A 15,876-nucleotide genomic window follows, 5' to 3' on the forward strand; every position below is an offset into this window, starting at 1 on the left:
ATTTCTTGAAGCAATCGCATGTTCTTGTGTTGCATTATGTGAGGAGGGGTTGTCAGGGGAATTGTTTTGAATTCCGTGGAGTGTCCAAATTGTATCAATTGCAGCACCCATCGGTCCGTTGTAATTGCTTTACAATTGTGGAGGTAGTGGGTCAGGTTTCCTCCAATTTTGAAAGAATGAGATGGTGGAGGGACTGGCTGCTGGAAAAGGTCATTATCGTCCGCCAGTGGTCTTTTGGTTTTTCCCCCTATAGTTGGATTTTCCATAATAGGTCTGCCGACCTTGCTGCTGCTCTCGCGACTGGAATTGTGACCGGCCTTGATTATAGGAATATGAGGACCTGTTTTGATAATTTCCTCTGTAAGAGGATTGGCCTCTGCCCTTGTTCCCTGGAAAGGACTGATTCCTGAATTGAAGTGTCCCCAGTGCTCTAGCCATGTCCGTATCCTTTATCGCTTGCAGGGCCTCATCAATTTTTTCCCCAAATAGGTGTTGGCCGTCGTAAGGCATGTTGAGGAGTTTAGATTGTACCTCCTGCCGAAATGAGGTAGCTTTGAGCCACCCCTGCCTTCGCAATACTGCTGCCCCTGCCAGCTGTCTAAAACCAGTCATTGCTATATCCATAGCACAGTCGATCAGTTCAGAAGCAGATGTTTGACCCTCCTTGAGTAGGGATTGAACCTCCTCTTTCGTGTCGTCTGGTAGCTCTGATAGATACGGAGCAATGTCAGCCCACAACTGCCTATTGTACCGTCCTAACAGTGCAATTGAGTTTGCCACTTTCACTGTCATGGCTGAGGTGGTAGAGAACCGATTTCCGATGCTGTCCTGCTTCCTGCCCTCCTGGTCCGGTGGAGCTGTCAACTGAGAGGATGGGCTCCTAGAATTTTTCTGCGCCGCCTGAGTGACCACAGAATCCGGCTTGGGGTGACTTGTAAGGCAGGCTGGTGCCGTTGTTGGGGCTTTGAACTTCTTGTCCAGCCTTGGTACAACAACCGATACTGAGGCTGGTGTCTGCATTAATTGTAGACCCTGCTCCCATATGTGGTCGATAATGGGAATGGATCTGTTGGTCTTCTTAATCGGCTCCTTAAAATCATAAAGAAAACAGTCAGTTTCATGAGATTCCATAGTCTTATGGAACCTTTTGGCCACTCTCTCTACCAGATTGTGGAACCCTCCTATGTCTGCAGGTGGTGAATCTGAGCTTGCGGGTTCATGCGAGGCTGGAGAAGAAGCTATATAGTCCACATCATCCCCGTGATCGGATTGGACCTCACCATCTTCTTGTTCTACCGCCTCATCGTCAGATGACGGAAGATCTTGTACTGGCTCCCTTTCCTGACGGGACACTAAGGGCGGTGGTCTAGCACGTGGAGTCGTAGTCACTCTAGTTGTTGATGGAACCAGTCCCGCTGCCGGTGGGTTGGAAGAATCTGGAAATCGTTGTTTGTAGTCCTGGATCAAAAACCTTAAGTCTGATACTATGGACGCTGGTAGACATACCATTGGTGTGATTTGTGTCTTCATCCTGTAGAAGACAAGATGGTGGCAATTTTTGCACTCTACTCGGAGACGTTAAGTCTGGTGTAGCAGCCTTCTTAGGAGGAGCGTCTGTAGGGCTAGGGGAAGCAACCCTTGGCCTCTTCAAGGATAATTTAGAGGAGACAGAAGCAATCTCACCGTCCTCCGAAGACTCCAAGTTGTCTCTGGTCTTAAGTTTGTTCAGCCAGAGTAAAAGTCGGCCTTCTCTGTCCTTAAGCGTTTTTGAAAAGAATGTTCTACAAATTTTGCATTCCTTTGGCAAATGGTCCGGATACAGACAGTATAGACATGTCTTGTGCTGATCCTCAATATGTAATCTCTTCTCATTACAAGAAGCACAAGCTCTGAAGAGACCCCTCTTCTGAGGGTCAGCCATAGTCAGACTTTGAAGAAAGTAATCCAAATTTGTGAAGAAATAGCTTAAAGCAAGTAAACCTGAGGAGAACTCAGGTGGAGACTCCCTAGCACAACGTGCGGCGTAACGCTGAGAGACTGAGGCTCCTGACCGGAAGGTTCTAGAGGGAGGTGTTAGCCGATTGGCTCTCTTCTGGAGTTTGGTCTTTTTTACATAAGGACACAGATAGGCTACTAAGGTGAGGCCCTTAGGCCTACTTTTCTCTATATATGTCCATAGGACATTACTTTTCTATATACCGGAGACTCCAGTCTCGACGATGGGTAAAGATTCAGGCATGTGAATCTATGAAAGATACCCATAATACTGGATAACACTCCATTGCAGACGGTGCTAGTAGCTAAATTTTCAAATGGTGCCAGCCGACCCTGTATACCCTGATGCTGTAAATGGCAACAAAACCTGCACATACCGCAGCTGTAAACGATGCTAGCAGCTCATACATACCCCACTGAATCAAATTGTTAGCAGTCCCTACTCATTCCGCCGTTGCAGATGATGCTAGCAGATCCCATGCAATTAGGGGTAGCTGTCACTATTACACTCCCGTTCATCTTGTTAATATCTGTTTCACCAGCCTCAGCAGAAGCAAGTGGGGTTACTAAGTCCATTCCAGGGTGTGAGAAGAACATTGAGCATGCGCAGTGCTGCTGAGTGGAGACCAGTACCATTCTGGGAGAGTATGGCAGGAGTCTGTGGAGTGATTCTAGCCTTCAATACATCTTATCTGGGGAGTGATGGTCATGCAGCTCGTTAGTGAAGTGCGTTCAGTGCAGCTCATTAAATAATATATGTGTTCTTTTGTGACGCTCCCCAGTGTCTGCGGGTTGATGCAGGATTATCTGAGCGCCTCAATGTCTTGGCTTGAAACTAGGATGGGTCAGTAATTGCCAGTCTGTATGCCCCTTGAATTAATCTGTACACAGGAACAACCTATGATTTAGCAATTAAAATATACTGGTAAGTGTATGCTCCCTATGATGTCGCTTAATTGATCAGCTCAGTTAGAGCTTAGTGCTATGAAAGTGAGGCTTGCAGGTTAGATCCCCATACTTACCATTGTTTTTCATCATTAAATTTGAAAAGTCGTGCATTACAGAACAAGGCAGTTAAAAACACAGTATAGGGTTGTTGTTTATTCTGGTAATTTACTAATCTCTGGTGGCTGATATTTGTACCAGAACCAGGGTGGGTATTGCTAGTTCCATGTAAGGGGCACTGCGGGCTAACACCCACCCTTCTTTCTGTGATATCCGCCTCTTTTTGAAGCTCTGTTTGAACCTGGGACGCTTCATTAAAGGTGACACTTTCTCTCCGAGAGTGGGGGTTCCTGGGCTTCTCGGTGGGATGTCCAGAGGTGACGAGAGGTGAATGAAAAGCATTTGCAATGAAATAGGTCTCGCTATTGGCTTTGTGACAATGCCTTTTATTTATGTTTTTAAAATGAAAACAAATATAAAAGGCATTGTTATTTGCAATGTCAATAGCTCAAACTCGCGTAAATGTGAGTACTATTGCATTGCAAATGCTTGTTTATCTAGGGCCCTGGCTTCCTCTTTTCAGTAGAGGCTGAAAAGCGTAGGCAAAAATCCCTGACGAACTCATCCATAGCACATTACTTTTGGATAGCAGGTATGGGAATCTGGAGGCACAGTATGGGCATTTTGCATTCTCTGCAGTTGCAAAGAGGTCTATCTGTGGAAACCACCACCTGGAGGAGGACTTGTTGCCCAGGGGTGTGGGATTCCTATAGCCCAACTTCCAGGAAATATTCTATTAATATGAAGAACACGCCATTCATATCAATGATTATATAACTAGCAGAGATTTTTCTATTCTTCAGTGTTACATTTTATTTTCTCTCCAGTTGACAACCTTTTAGCCAACAAGTGTTTGGTCGTTTGATGGGAGACATTCCTATGACTTCATCAACTCTTGTCTGTTATGAAGTTCGGTGGTCAGACCTTCTGCCTGTGCAATTCAGCTTGGGAGGTCGGTAGAACTAGATATCCTAGGTAGAACTAGATATCCTAAGTAGAGCAAGATCCAAAGTGTTAAAGAGGGCCACAATATCCAAAGGTATAAAGCCACTGGGGCGGTATTCCCTCTATAGATGCGGCTAATAAAGCATCTAAAGTTGTACATTTGGTGGCAGGAGTATAAACTGCCCCTAGTTCCGGGCTCAAATGACGAGATGATCCCTGAAGCGGAGTCTAATGAACTTTAATACACAAGGAAGGAAAACCCGTTCGAAACAAAAACAGACGAGGGTAGATTGGATTACGCAAGGAAAAGAACCAGAAACCAGTCTCGAATCGTAATACACGTCCGAACCAGATGGCAGGAAAAGAACAATATAACAATGAAGTTGATGCCCATGCCCACTATTACCAAGATGAGGAGTCATCTTACCTCAGGACTCAAAAGACTTCTTTGAAGAAAACCTGTACACATCCAGACCCAACAATAGATTGTAGGAGTACGCAAAGCATGTGGTGTATCAACAGCCACATATACCTCGAACCTTAAGGTTCCCTACAACAGTGTTTAGGGCCATATGACTGCTCACAAACTCTGTGACAACCGTTTGAGACTGATAGTCCTAATCCGGATGTTCCTCCTCATAAGCCTCCTCTTCAAATTCTGCAACATTGCATATATCCAAACATGCAGGGCTTTACGAATAATCCAAAACATATTCATGGTCACTGACATCAGCCTCCATCTCAGACTCTTGAATCGTAGTGGTCCGGTGAGCAGTCATTTTCAGTGAAGAACATGTGAAAGTCACTGGAAATGAAATTGCCATCTATCAGGTAGTCGTCATGGGTGTAATTGCTGTTGACAGTCTTGTAGACAGAAGTGGTATAAGTTGTCAACAGGGTAGTGATCAACAACGGTCTAGTAGATGATGGTGCCATCGTCGGTCTGGTCATCTACTGTTCTCTCTGCTGCCATCCTATCAGCAATGCAGAAACAATGGACTTAGTTGGTAAAGTGATATTCCAAGAGGTGGTAAACGACAAAGACAATTAAATCTGCATCCTTGTCAACCCGCTGGTTAGTCATTCGCGGTTCACTGCACTGAGCGACTTCAAGCCTGGGCCAAACCTTATGCAATTACTGCTATGAGTTAACTCGAATAATTTTAAGTGCCACACATTGTACAGGGCTCTGACTGGACCTAACCTTCTCTACACAGAATGTAAACAAATGCAAATGTATACTGCATATCACCTGGTCTGATCACAGTAGGAAACTGGTATTTTGTTGCAAAAGACAAACCCACATCTTGTCTGGTATTTGATGGGACTGACTGAAGTGCACTGGGTTCCTGCTAAACAGGTGCCCAGTACGGTGTTCGTTCACCAAAACAAGACCAATGGTCACTTGATCCCCAAGTGACCAGGCCTTTGGCACCTCGCTAAGTCCCTAGTAAGCGGTACCTATGACCTAGGTACTAAACAGGGTCCATAAGAGCTGCAGCATACCTTGTGCCTCTCTAAGGGATCCAGCACCAAACTCATACAGACTGCCACCACAGGCTGGGAGATAAGATGCTCTAACTAGTGAAAACACAACATGGCAAACACCTGTGTACCATGTCCTCTAACATTTGCATGTAATATGTGCATTTTATTACATGTGTGGACATATCTGCATGAGCAGATAAACCCCTGGGCTGGCAAGTTCAATTACTGCCAGTACAAGGGAACAGGGTAACAGTAAATACATATGTTGGACACTGGTCAAAAACGAGTCCTCCAGCTACATGGTGGCTTCACTGAAACTAGAGAGGTTTGGTATTAAAACATCTCATACTAATACACACACCGATTCCAGTGATGGATTTATTAATACATGCAACCAAAGGGCACATTAGAGTTTCCCCCTGAAAACCTACCAACAACTGGTGTGCTCACTGACTGGTCTTCGCCAGCCTGCCACCATAGACTACTTTCTGACCCCAGGGATGAGGGCTTTTGTTCTCAGGTCAGGAACAAAGCCTGCTCTGGCAAATGGTGTTTACACTTCCCCCACAGGAGGGCCTGCAAATTAGCATTCCAAGGCAGTGAGCCTCAAAGAATCCACAGCCTTTGGGGTATGTGAATCTAGCTCAGCTCACAGGAGAGGAACTTTTATGTCAAAGTAATAGGCACAGCCAGTTCTTTACTTGGCAGAAACAAATGGAGTTTCATTTCTTTCGAGTTTGAAACCTGTGGTGCTACTCCAGGCTTGTTACTTAGCCCCAACATGTCCAATCTATATGTGCAACCGCTGGGATTATTTAGTCACTCCTTTTAAATTAGATTTACTAACTATGCTGTCGATATCCAGTTCATTGCACTGGACAAGGATAACCCTGATGCTATGCTGGTTGCCAAGGGTTAGCTAGCATGTAATTGCTTAAAGTTACCTTTAGACAAAACAGAATTACGGATTGTTTAAACGTCATGTGGGATGGAATTACTACTTACAAGTTTCTGGTCTCCTGAACATGGCTCTTCACTGGATCCAGTTTCATTGGTTCAGAGCCTGGGCTTTGAATTGGACACTTCCCTTTCATTAAACACACAGGTGAATCAGCTCTATCCGCTTGTTGCCTGCACTTACGAATTTTGATAAAGGTTCTACCAGATTAGCCAATTATTGTATGGCCAGTGGTTGCTTAAGCAATTATACTCAGCATGCTACAATACTGCACTGTACTATACACTTGGACACCACTTCTAAGGATATAAAGCGTTTGCAGAGTATGTTAAACATGGACAAGTTGGCACTGAATCTTCCTCCGACTGCTTCCGCATCTGCAGCTCTTAAGACATTCCAGTTGTTACGAATGGCCAAGGTCATTTGTAAGGCACTGCTTAGTATTTAAAGCATTCCATCGTTTCAGACCTTAGTAATTACAAAACTAACTTCATCATTGCCAGACTAGCAGATTCTAGTGTTCGTCTAATTCTCATCTGCTCAGAGTCCCTAGATTCATATAAAGAAGGGTAGCCCACAGACCTTTTCGGTTGTAGGTAATGGGGCCTGAAACGCTCAGCTTCTGTATGTGCACTTGACCTTCCAATTTGCTGCCCTTCAGGAAAGCATTAAAAAACGTGGCTCTGGAAAAAGAGTGCACTGTATGTTATACGCAATACCAGTTGCAAACCTGGTTCTTCTAATAGTTAGTCCTGCATGACATATGAACTACCCACAAAGAAGTAAAGTGAGGGTCCCTGGTTGCTGCACAGTGGACTTCTGTAACGACCGTGAGAGAACATGATTTGTTGAGAAAGATTCCAACCAGGCTACATTGAATCACTTCTTAGGGGCAGCATTATGCAAAAATCCCAAATGCAGTGTAAGAAAAAGTAGGGATACTCTTAGTACAGAGAGAACACAAATATTAAACAGAATTTTATAAATCGTCGAGTTGATAAGGGATTAATAATCCCTTTGGAAGACATCAGTCATGAAGACAAATTATTTAATGAGAGTAAAAGAAAAGAAACTTTTTTTGTCAGTGTGAGAGCAATTTGGTTATCCGAGATGGACAATTCCAGTAGTATAACAGGGATTTGGGTCATATTGCTAAAGATTCTCGCTATACTTTCCAATGAACATTAGAAGTTTACAGTCCTGAACAAAATATATGAGCTAAAGACTTGCACAAATGAAATATCCAGACAGTGCTGACGTGTCTTACATTTCAGAACTCCAGCCCCTTGCGATGCTTGGAAGTAACAGGCCCATAGCCTAGAAGAGTCTCAACAGATTGGGATAAGCAGAATGGTTTTGAACATACCAAAACTATATTAAAATGCACTAGATGTAAACAGCTGATGTTAAACTATCCATCCACAAAGTAATAAAATAAACAAGTACCAAATTGAAGCACACGCATAAAAAAATAAAATTCCTTAGGAAGTTTTAGCAGCTAATAACTATTCTGATACGAACACACTCAATTTAGGCTCATTGATAAAGATTCGACTTTATTATAAATAACAATAGAGCACAGCCTAAGTAAATGTAGTGGGTACATGTTATGTTTTAAAAGGAAACACTAAAAGGGAAGAGGTCTAATACCGAAGAGATTAGGGTGCGGAAATCAAGAAGATAAAACATTTTAGTTCCAAAAAATGAACAGGCAACTTTGAAATTGAGTAACATTAACGTTGAATGTTCAAAAGGCTGAAAACCCCTGCAAGTGTATTTTCCCAGTTAAAGCAAAACTGCATTTTAAACAGAAGACTCTGCTTTAGAAGGGATAGCAACCAGGACATAACACCACAGGAATGTAACTCAGAAAACATAAGCATTACCTTCGGAGGAAAGTTGACGTCCATATTCAATAACTTTTTTGGCAATGATCTTAACTGCCAGAGTAAATGCAGCAGAAACATAGTAGCTTCCAGGTTCAGCAATTAACTGAATACCACTTTCTTCAGGAAAATATACCTCCAGCAAAGTGTTGATAGCATGGTTTATCTAAGACAAGTAACACCCAAAAAACAGGTCATGAACTAATCTTTACCAATGCAAAGTCATTCAACACTTAAGCATAAATTAACAAGCCATGTTAATTATTGCACATTTACAATACATTTGTTGGATTATTCATGCTCGTCGTTTTTAGAAGCTTTAGTCATGGGCACCGGTTAATTCTTAAAAATAATCCATAAACCTAAATCTTTCAAAGAAGCAGTATCTCTATCCAAACCAAACATTTAGATGTTACTAACTATAACTACAAAGAGCTAGTTACCAAGATGGACCCAGGTGCTAAAGAGACCATAAGATGATAGGATCAAGTGACATTTGCAAGTTAATTATGGTTTGATGGCTTTAAAAAAAAATCCTAAAGAGGCATTAAACAAATACGTAGACACTTGAACTAATATAATTTAAAAAAATCATTTTCTTTGTGTTTTTTGTACTGCAACTTCAATTTACATGGATGCCTCGGAGCTGTTTCTAGGAAAAACTGATCAAAAATATAGACAGCACTGAATTTAGGTTGATACCAGGACACTTGCTAGTTTTCCTCCAGACCTGCCTATAAACACCAAATCAGGAATATTTTACTGAGCGGCACCAAATCACGCAAAGAAAACATACTTATGAATTTCTTATGCAAATGCATATTATGAGTAGTCTGGTAGCTGGTAGCTGAATGGGAGGATTAGGAACTGCTTTTATTTTTACCAGTCAAGCTGATTACACACGGCAAGGTAGATCCAGAATGTACAACGACAAAACACTACATGTATAGTTTTTGACAAGTTGCTATATACAGATATTGTAGATGTGCTTATGGGGCGCTAGAGTGCCATAATTCAAGATACTCCTGCTGCTGAAGTACGGAGTAATAACCGGCTATGTTTCTGAAATAAAGACCGGCAAGGACATTTATTTATTTGTTTATTTATTTATTTTTAAGGTTTTATATAGCGCGAACAAGTTCCTTGCAGATATCAGAGCGCTTTACAGAAACAGGAGGTGGGGTAGACAAATTCTTGGAGACATTATAATATTCGGTAGCAATCGCATAAGAGTATACACACTAATATCAATCAGGAAACAAAAAAACAAAAAAAATAGGAGCCGTGCAGTGTCTTTGCTCCAGTGGCGATAGAATAAGATTTTAGCACCCTAGCGGGTGATAGTAGAGCAATCAGGTCAACGTATAAACCCTAGTAAACAAACTGGAAACCAATAATATAGAGTCCGTGCAATGGCTTTGATCCAGTAGCAGTCATAAAAGAGTATAATACAGATAAACACACAGGTAGCCGATAATATAGGGGCCGTATAATGTCAATGTTCCAGTAACAATAGTGTTCAGGTAAACTTAGCCATAAGGATGGCTTTTACCTCTTTATTGAAGAGAGCAGTGAAGGGGATAAGCCTAGTTTCTGGCGGGAGTGCATTCCAGATCCTAGGTGCTGCTGGATCATGGGCAGATTAAGTGGGCCTGGAGACAATGCCTAAAACATAGATGCAGCTCACAGTGGAGCATTCTGCTTCCTTGTGGTGCAGGCCTAGCTCTGGTAGTGGGACGGAGAGCGACGGCTGACTCAGTGATGAGTAGTGAGGCTGCAAAGGGGCCTCTGCTGTAAATGAACCCAAGTATCTGAAACTGCAAGAAACTAGACAGAAAGCCAGATAATGATAATGGCCTGTAATGCCCAGGCTGTTTCAAACGAAACGCAGTGGTGCCGGAGAGCAGAATCTATTGAGGAAAGCACATCACCGTGATACAATCCCGTGACCTGGGCAGCGATGGACGCTTTGATGGTACTGCGACCTGAAGGCCCATGGCAAGAAGCAAGCGGACAAATCAAATGGCATTCATGAGGGTAATGATAAGCATCGAAGAGAGACACTGGGTTCAGCAGCTGCAGTAATCCCCAACATGCAGACTAACTTAAACACAAATTATAAAGAGTAAAGAGTGGTGAAGCTGCATGGAAACAGATCTGTAAATATTATTCTTGTACCAACGTGCTAGACCCCATCAATGTCCTACCCACACAATCAAACAAGACATTGTAAGCCAACAAAGCATAGCATGCCACAACCAAGGGATCTCATTTACAACTCAACCAACCACGAAGCAACCGCAAGAATACTGGCAGGAGAAGTGTTGCAATGTCTGATCAAGCTAAGCCGTGATGTGGAGAGGAGGCGCTGCTGACCACAGACCCTGTCCGGAGAGTGAATCTAAACATAAGAGAATATCCACCACAGAGCAAGCTATCAACGGAGAGCAAGCTGTAGAATGAAAAACCAGCACCAATCCAAGTTACTGTTTGAAAATAAAAAGCAAACTGTCAGACTTTCAGGGGACATTGGTCCATCAGTGCATGGACCATCAGCTGCGGACGACGGGCGAACGTCCGCTCTGATACTATTGGATCTGAGCAATGCGTTCGACACCTTGTCCCACCGGATTCTGCTGCAGCTTCTGGAGGAGGCTGGCATTGAAGGCCCGGTCTTAGGCTGGTTTACCTCTTTTCTATGTGAGAGAACCTTTCAAGTGTCGGTCCTTCCTTCAGCTCCCCGACACATGTTATCCAACAAAGGGTCCCACAGGGATCAGCTTAGAGCCCAGCTTTATTAAACATGTACATTCCACCCTTAGCGGCAGTAGGTAGGAGGGGACTAACTGTGGTATCTTATGCAGATGATACCCAGGTAATGGTGGCACTATCAGACGACTCCGTGCAGGACGTAATTAAGTTTAGGGACGATTTAACAGCAATAGCAGATTGGATGACCGCCAACTGCCTCCAACTGAATGCAAGCAAATCCAAGGTCTTGCTAGTGGGGAGAGACACTGAGCTATGGAGTCTGCGCTGGCAGCCATCGACTCTGGGATATCCGTCGGTCCCTAAACAGGCAGTCAAAAACTTGGGAGTATGGTTGGCTCCTCCCTTACCTGACAGGCCCAAACTAAGATGGTAGGTGGGACCTTTTTCGGGTTCCTGCACAGGCTCAAACCACTGTTTTTTTTACCCCACCATCCATCAGGTTATCATCCAGGCCACCATTCTATCATGGCTGGACTACGCCAGCTCACTTTATCTAGAGGCAAATAAAGCTGAGATCCTCCACCCCCAAAGGGCACAAAATGAGACTATTCTGCCTCCCGAGAGCCTGTCCCACAACTAACGACTTTCCGCAGACTACCCTGGCTGCCGGTGTCAAAATGCATCAAGTTTAAGTCTCTCTGTATCGCCCACAGAATCCTGAATCTTCACTCCCTGGATATTTTGGCAAATCTCCTCCTACCCTACATGCCCACCCACCAATAACCATCTATGGGCCAACAACTGGCCCATGTCCCCCGGGTGAGGAAAGTGCGAGCGGGAGGGTGCTCTTTTCGCATCCTCGCTTCAAAGCTATGGAACTCTATTCCTATCTGCATCAAAAATTATGCTCTATTTCGCAAAGCCATGAAAACTCATCTCTTTTCTGTCTAATAGGTTCCGGTGTCTCTCCCACAGTAGTTTCTAACAGTTTGCAGACTCAGCACTGGGACGCCTCTAAGCTGAGTCAGCTGTGCGCTTCACAACACATAACTTAACATAAGAAAAACCTCCTTCAGGCAATGCAAAAAAGCTTAACTGGAATAGATGGTAAACTGGACAGAACAGATGAAGTAGAGGATTCACAAGCAAGCCTCCGAACTAGACATGGTACAGCGCCATATTACGGAATCAGAACACACCTTAAACTATTAATGAAAAAAATAAATCTGGAAATTGGAAAGTGCATTAGGAATGGCCAGAAACAACAACAAGATCCAGAGGAATTACCCTTCACGTATCAGGACTCCCAGAAGACATTCCCATTGAAAGATGGAGTTTGTGGAGCAGCTAGCTCCTTTGTGGTGGAGAGAGCCCGCACCTCGCTATTGCTTAGCCCCAACCTGCGTCCCGGTGTGTTGCATAATTGTAATACTACTCCATTATAGGACCAGACATGAGGCCCTAGCATTAGCAAGATAAAAGAGGGACATATTACTATGGCTCAACAATTTCACTACTTCGCTAATTCACAATATCGGTGAAGGAGGCTAGAAGCACATTTGTGGTAGTCTAAAGGAAAATGCAACAAGCAAACAATGTCAAACTACATAGAACTAAGTGGAAAACCACACTTTTACTGAAGTTGCAAAAGCCACTGATCTAATTTAAAGCATGAATATTAACCAACACAAGAAGAAATTCACCAGGGGATACTGTAGGATTCATACCAGGCTGAAGACCCCGGGTATCAGTGGTATGCTGTATAGATTGAACTGTCTTACCCTGGCAATGAACCCAGCACACTCAGCATGATTAAGAGACATACTATCAAAATTTGTTAGCTGCCAATAGCTGTGGTAAAACAACCTAAACAGCTATATTAACAATGTATTTAATGGTAAGTTTCAGAAGTTGCTTACAAAAATTCAAGAATTCAGATACTCTGATGGTGCCTCTACACAGGTAGAGACCGGGTACAGTCTTAACGGTGAACCAGGCCCCCTAACACTGCATGTAGTACTTGTAAGTCGCCCCTACAGCAGGTCTTACAGCTCTAAGGCAGGGTGTTTGGTATTTCATGGGAGGGCATACTGGCATGAGCAGACATGCCCCGTGCTGGTCAGTTCCATTAATGCCAGTGCAAGTGAACAGGGAAGCCATTTTAGAACATGTGCTGGACACTGGTGAAAACTAGTTCCCCAGCTACACGACTTTCACTGAAAATTTGGATGTTTGGTATCAAATATCTTGTATTGATAAACCCACACAGATTCCAGTTTTGGATTTAGCAATACATGCACACAGGGGGGCATCTTAGGGGTGCCCCATGAAAACCTACCAGCCTCTAATGTGCTTGCTGACTGGTTTATGACAGACTTCCACCCGAGGCACTGTTCTGACCTCCTAGGGTGAGAGCCTTCTGCTCTCAGGAGATCCAGAACAAAAGCCTGTCTGGGAAGAGGGTGTCACACCACTTCCCAAAGGATGACCTGCTGATTAACCTTTCTAGGCCACCAAGCTTCAAGGAGCTGCCACCTTTAAATTGTGAATCTGGCTCTCCTCACAGGAGAGGAAGACGACCCCCCTTGGTCCAGAGCCCCTTCGGCACCTGGACAGATGAGAAAATCGGTTAGTGAGGTAGGCGTGCCGCCCGAGGCTAGAACCACTCCTAAGGTGGGCTAAATTGAGGTGGACAAGACTTTTCAGAAGTAGCCATCTTTGTAATGGCATACTTAGGAATTCTGGGACAAGCTATTCAGACTACCCACAGGAAGTGGTCATATAGAGGACGAAGTAAGCCCAAGGGTCAGAAGCCCATTGGCTTCTATCCTACACTTGGTGCCAACTCTGCCGGCCTACCTGCTGCCTTCGCCAATTGCACCAATAGTAGACTGTCCTGCAACTGCTGAGCCAAGACCTCCCAAGATGCAGCAGACTTGCTCCCCTGTTACGTTAGGTTATGTTAATAGATACTTGGTATAGCTCAGCGACTCGCCACTGAAGGGGCATCTCATCGTTGAAGAAACAGACAAATAGAGAAGGAGCCATTAGAACAGCTAGGTCTTAAGATGTTTTTTAAAACCTTTTAAAAACCTGAGAACCAAGTACACACCCTAATGAACAAAGGAAGCTCGTTCCAATGGTCCTGCAGGCATCCAAAGACCCCTAGCAAAGGCTCTGTACCGCAGAAACCCAATGCCTGATGACACCATTACACAGCCATTCCAAGCCAGAGTTGGAGTGGGCCAACTATGTCAGCGTAGTGCCCCAGCCTTCCAGAGACAGAGTCCAGTGTGATGAAACGTCTTGTGGACTCCCAGATGTCGTCTGCAGCCTCTGCACACAGGCCCCATCTGCCGAGACTGCCAGCGGTAAAAAAAACTACAAATAAGGACACCTCTGCACCCGTAGCCCCTGGGCTGTGTCCGTATGTTCCAGAGCATTGGGAGGCCCGAGCCCCCTTGTTGGATCAGCCCGACTGCCATCCCAGTTCGAGCATGCAGCCTCTTTACGTGAAGACACATTTCCCCGTAGAGTACCAATGGGCGCCAAATGCTGTTTTGCACCTCTGCACTCAGCTGCCCTAGTGGCGCTGGTAGTGTTCTGCTGGTGCACCACCGCTTACCTTGACTCCTGGATTATTGGTCCCATGCGTTGCTGTAACATAAAAGAATGTCGCATTGACTTTTCCTCCCATAGGATATCATTGCAACTTCCAGAAATTGCAGACTTTTCGAACTCTAAAATATTTCTATTAAAAAACATACTAACCTGAAGGAATGGTTTGTGGAGCCAAAGCACATATAATGTTCCTGGTTATTTTTATAAACTGGTTTCAATCTCCTTCTTGAGTCATGTGTTTCACTTATTGACTACTGTCTGCATTTTCAGATGTCTAGCACTCCTATGATATGTCAAAGGCTGCTCGACCACACTACCCTCTAGAAGAGCACCTTGGGATTGCCATAGAAAGGCCCTGTTCACTTACAAGGGAACCCCTGGACTCTTTGCATGATATATCACATTTTGATATATAAAGACCCAGCTTCCTACTAATAGTTACTGGTAGTATCAGAACTTGAGCTTGAGAAAGGCCTTTAGCTCCTGGCACATATTTTTGTAATACTACATATTAAGCTGGGACGGAATCCACTCAAAATTTAGATAAAGTCGGGCACCACAGCCAAGTTGTTCCCAACCCCAGAACATTAATGAGGAAACAATTGTTTAAGCCTATCCCTGCCCGTTGGAAGATAACCCCTGCAAGGGTCTCCACAAGCACCCATGCAAGCCTCTGTTGTGTGGATGACTTGTGGCATAGGGCTCCAAAAGCAAAGGCCATCCATTTATTCTGCAGCCACAATATCGTCGTTTAAGACGAGGTGCAATAAACAGTACATTTACCAATGATGTAAAGCGCTCGAATACCAGATTCGGGTCAAGTTCGCGCTATATAACACTGTCAAATAAAAAAAGTAAAATGATCCTGTGACAGCAAGTCAGCTCAGCTATTCTTACTTTTGCTGCATTTTTATTTTTTCAAATCTTTTTTATGGAACATAAACAAGCTTCAGTACATGGTCGGTTCAGAATGGCATTTGGAGAGACATACGATATGGAGTTCGCAATGCACAATATTTTGCTGCATTCTTAAATATATCTTAACTATATTTGAATATGACAGAAGACACAGATCCAAAGGGTGCTGTACACAATGCTGGCTATAGCAACCTTGTGCTGAGCGTCTCGTCAATGGCCAGTAGCCAATGGGCAGTAGTATTTTTACTTTAGTCAGTATCAAATGCTAATCTCATCGGTGGAATGTTAAAAGTAAGTGGTGGTGGCACAATGCGGATTTCTCATTTGAGTTCAAGTCCAGGTACGGCA

At 43.9% G+C, this 15,876-nt stretch overlaps 1 protein-coding gene across 2 annotated transcripts in view; it reads right to left on the reverse strand.

Moving 5' to 3' along the window:
* Positions 1-15,876, reverse strand: part of AZIN1 (antizyme inhibitor 1) — a 493,870-nt gene that overhangs the window by 116,562 nt on the left and 361,432 nt on the right. For both annotated transcript variants that reach the window (XM_086966090.1, XM_086966091.1), the window contains exon 9: positions 8,278-8,443. In XM_086966090.1, the coding sequence (XP_086822216.1) occupies positions 8,278-8,443 (166 nt within the window). The remainder of the gene's footprint in view (positions 1-8,277; positions 8,444-15,876) is intronic.

This window comes from Lissotriton vulgaris, chromosome 4_1, assembly GCF_964263255.1.
Source record: "Lissotriton vulgaris chromosome 4_1, aLisVul1.2, whole genome shotgun sequence".
Lineage (NCBI taxonomy): Eukaryota > Metazoa > Chordata > Amphibia > Caudata > Salamandridae > Lissotriton > Lissotriton vulgaris.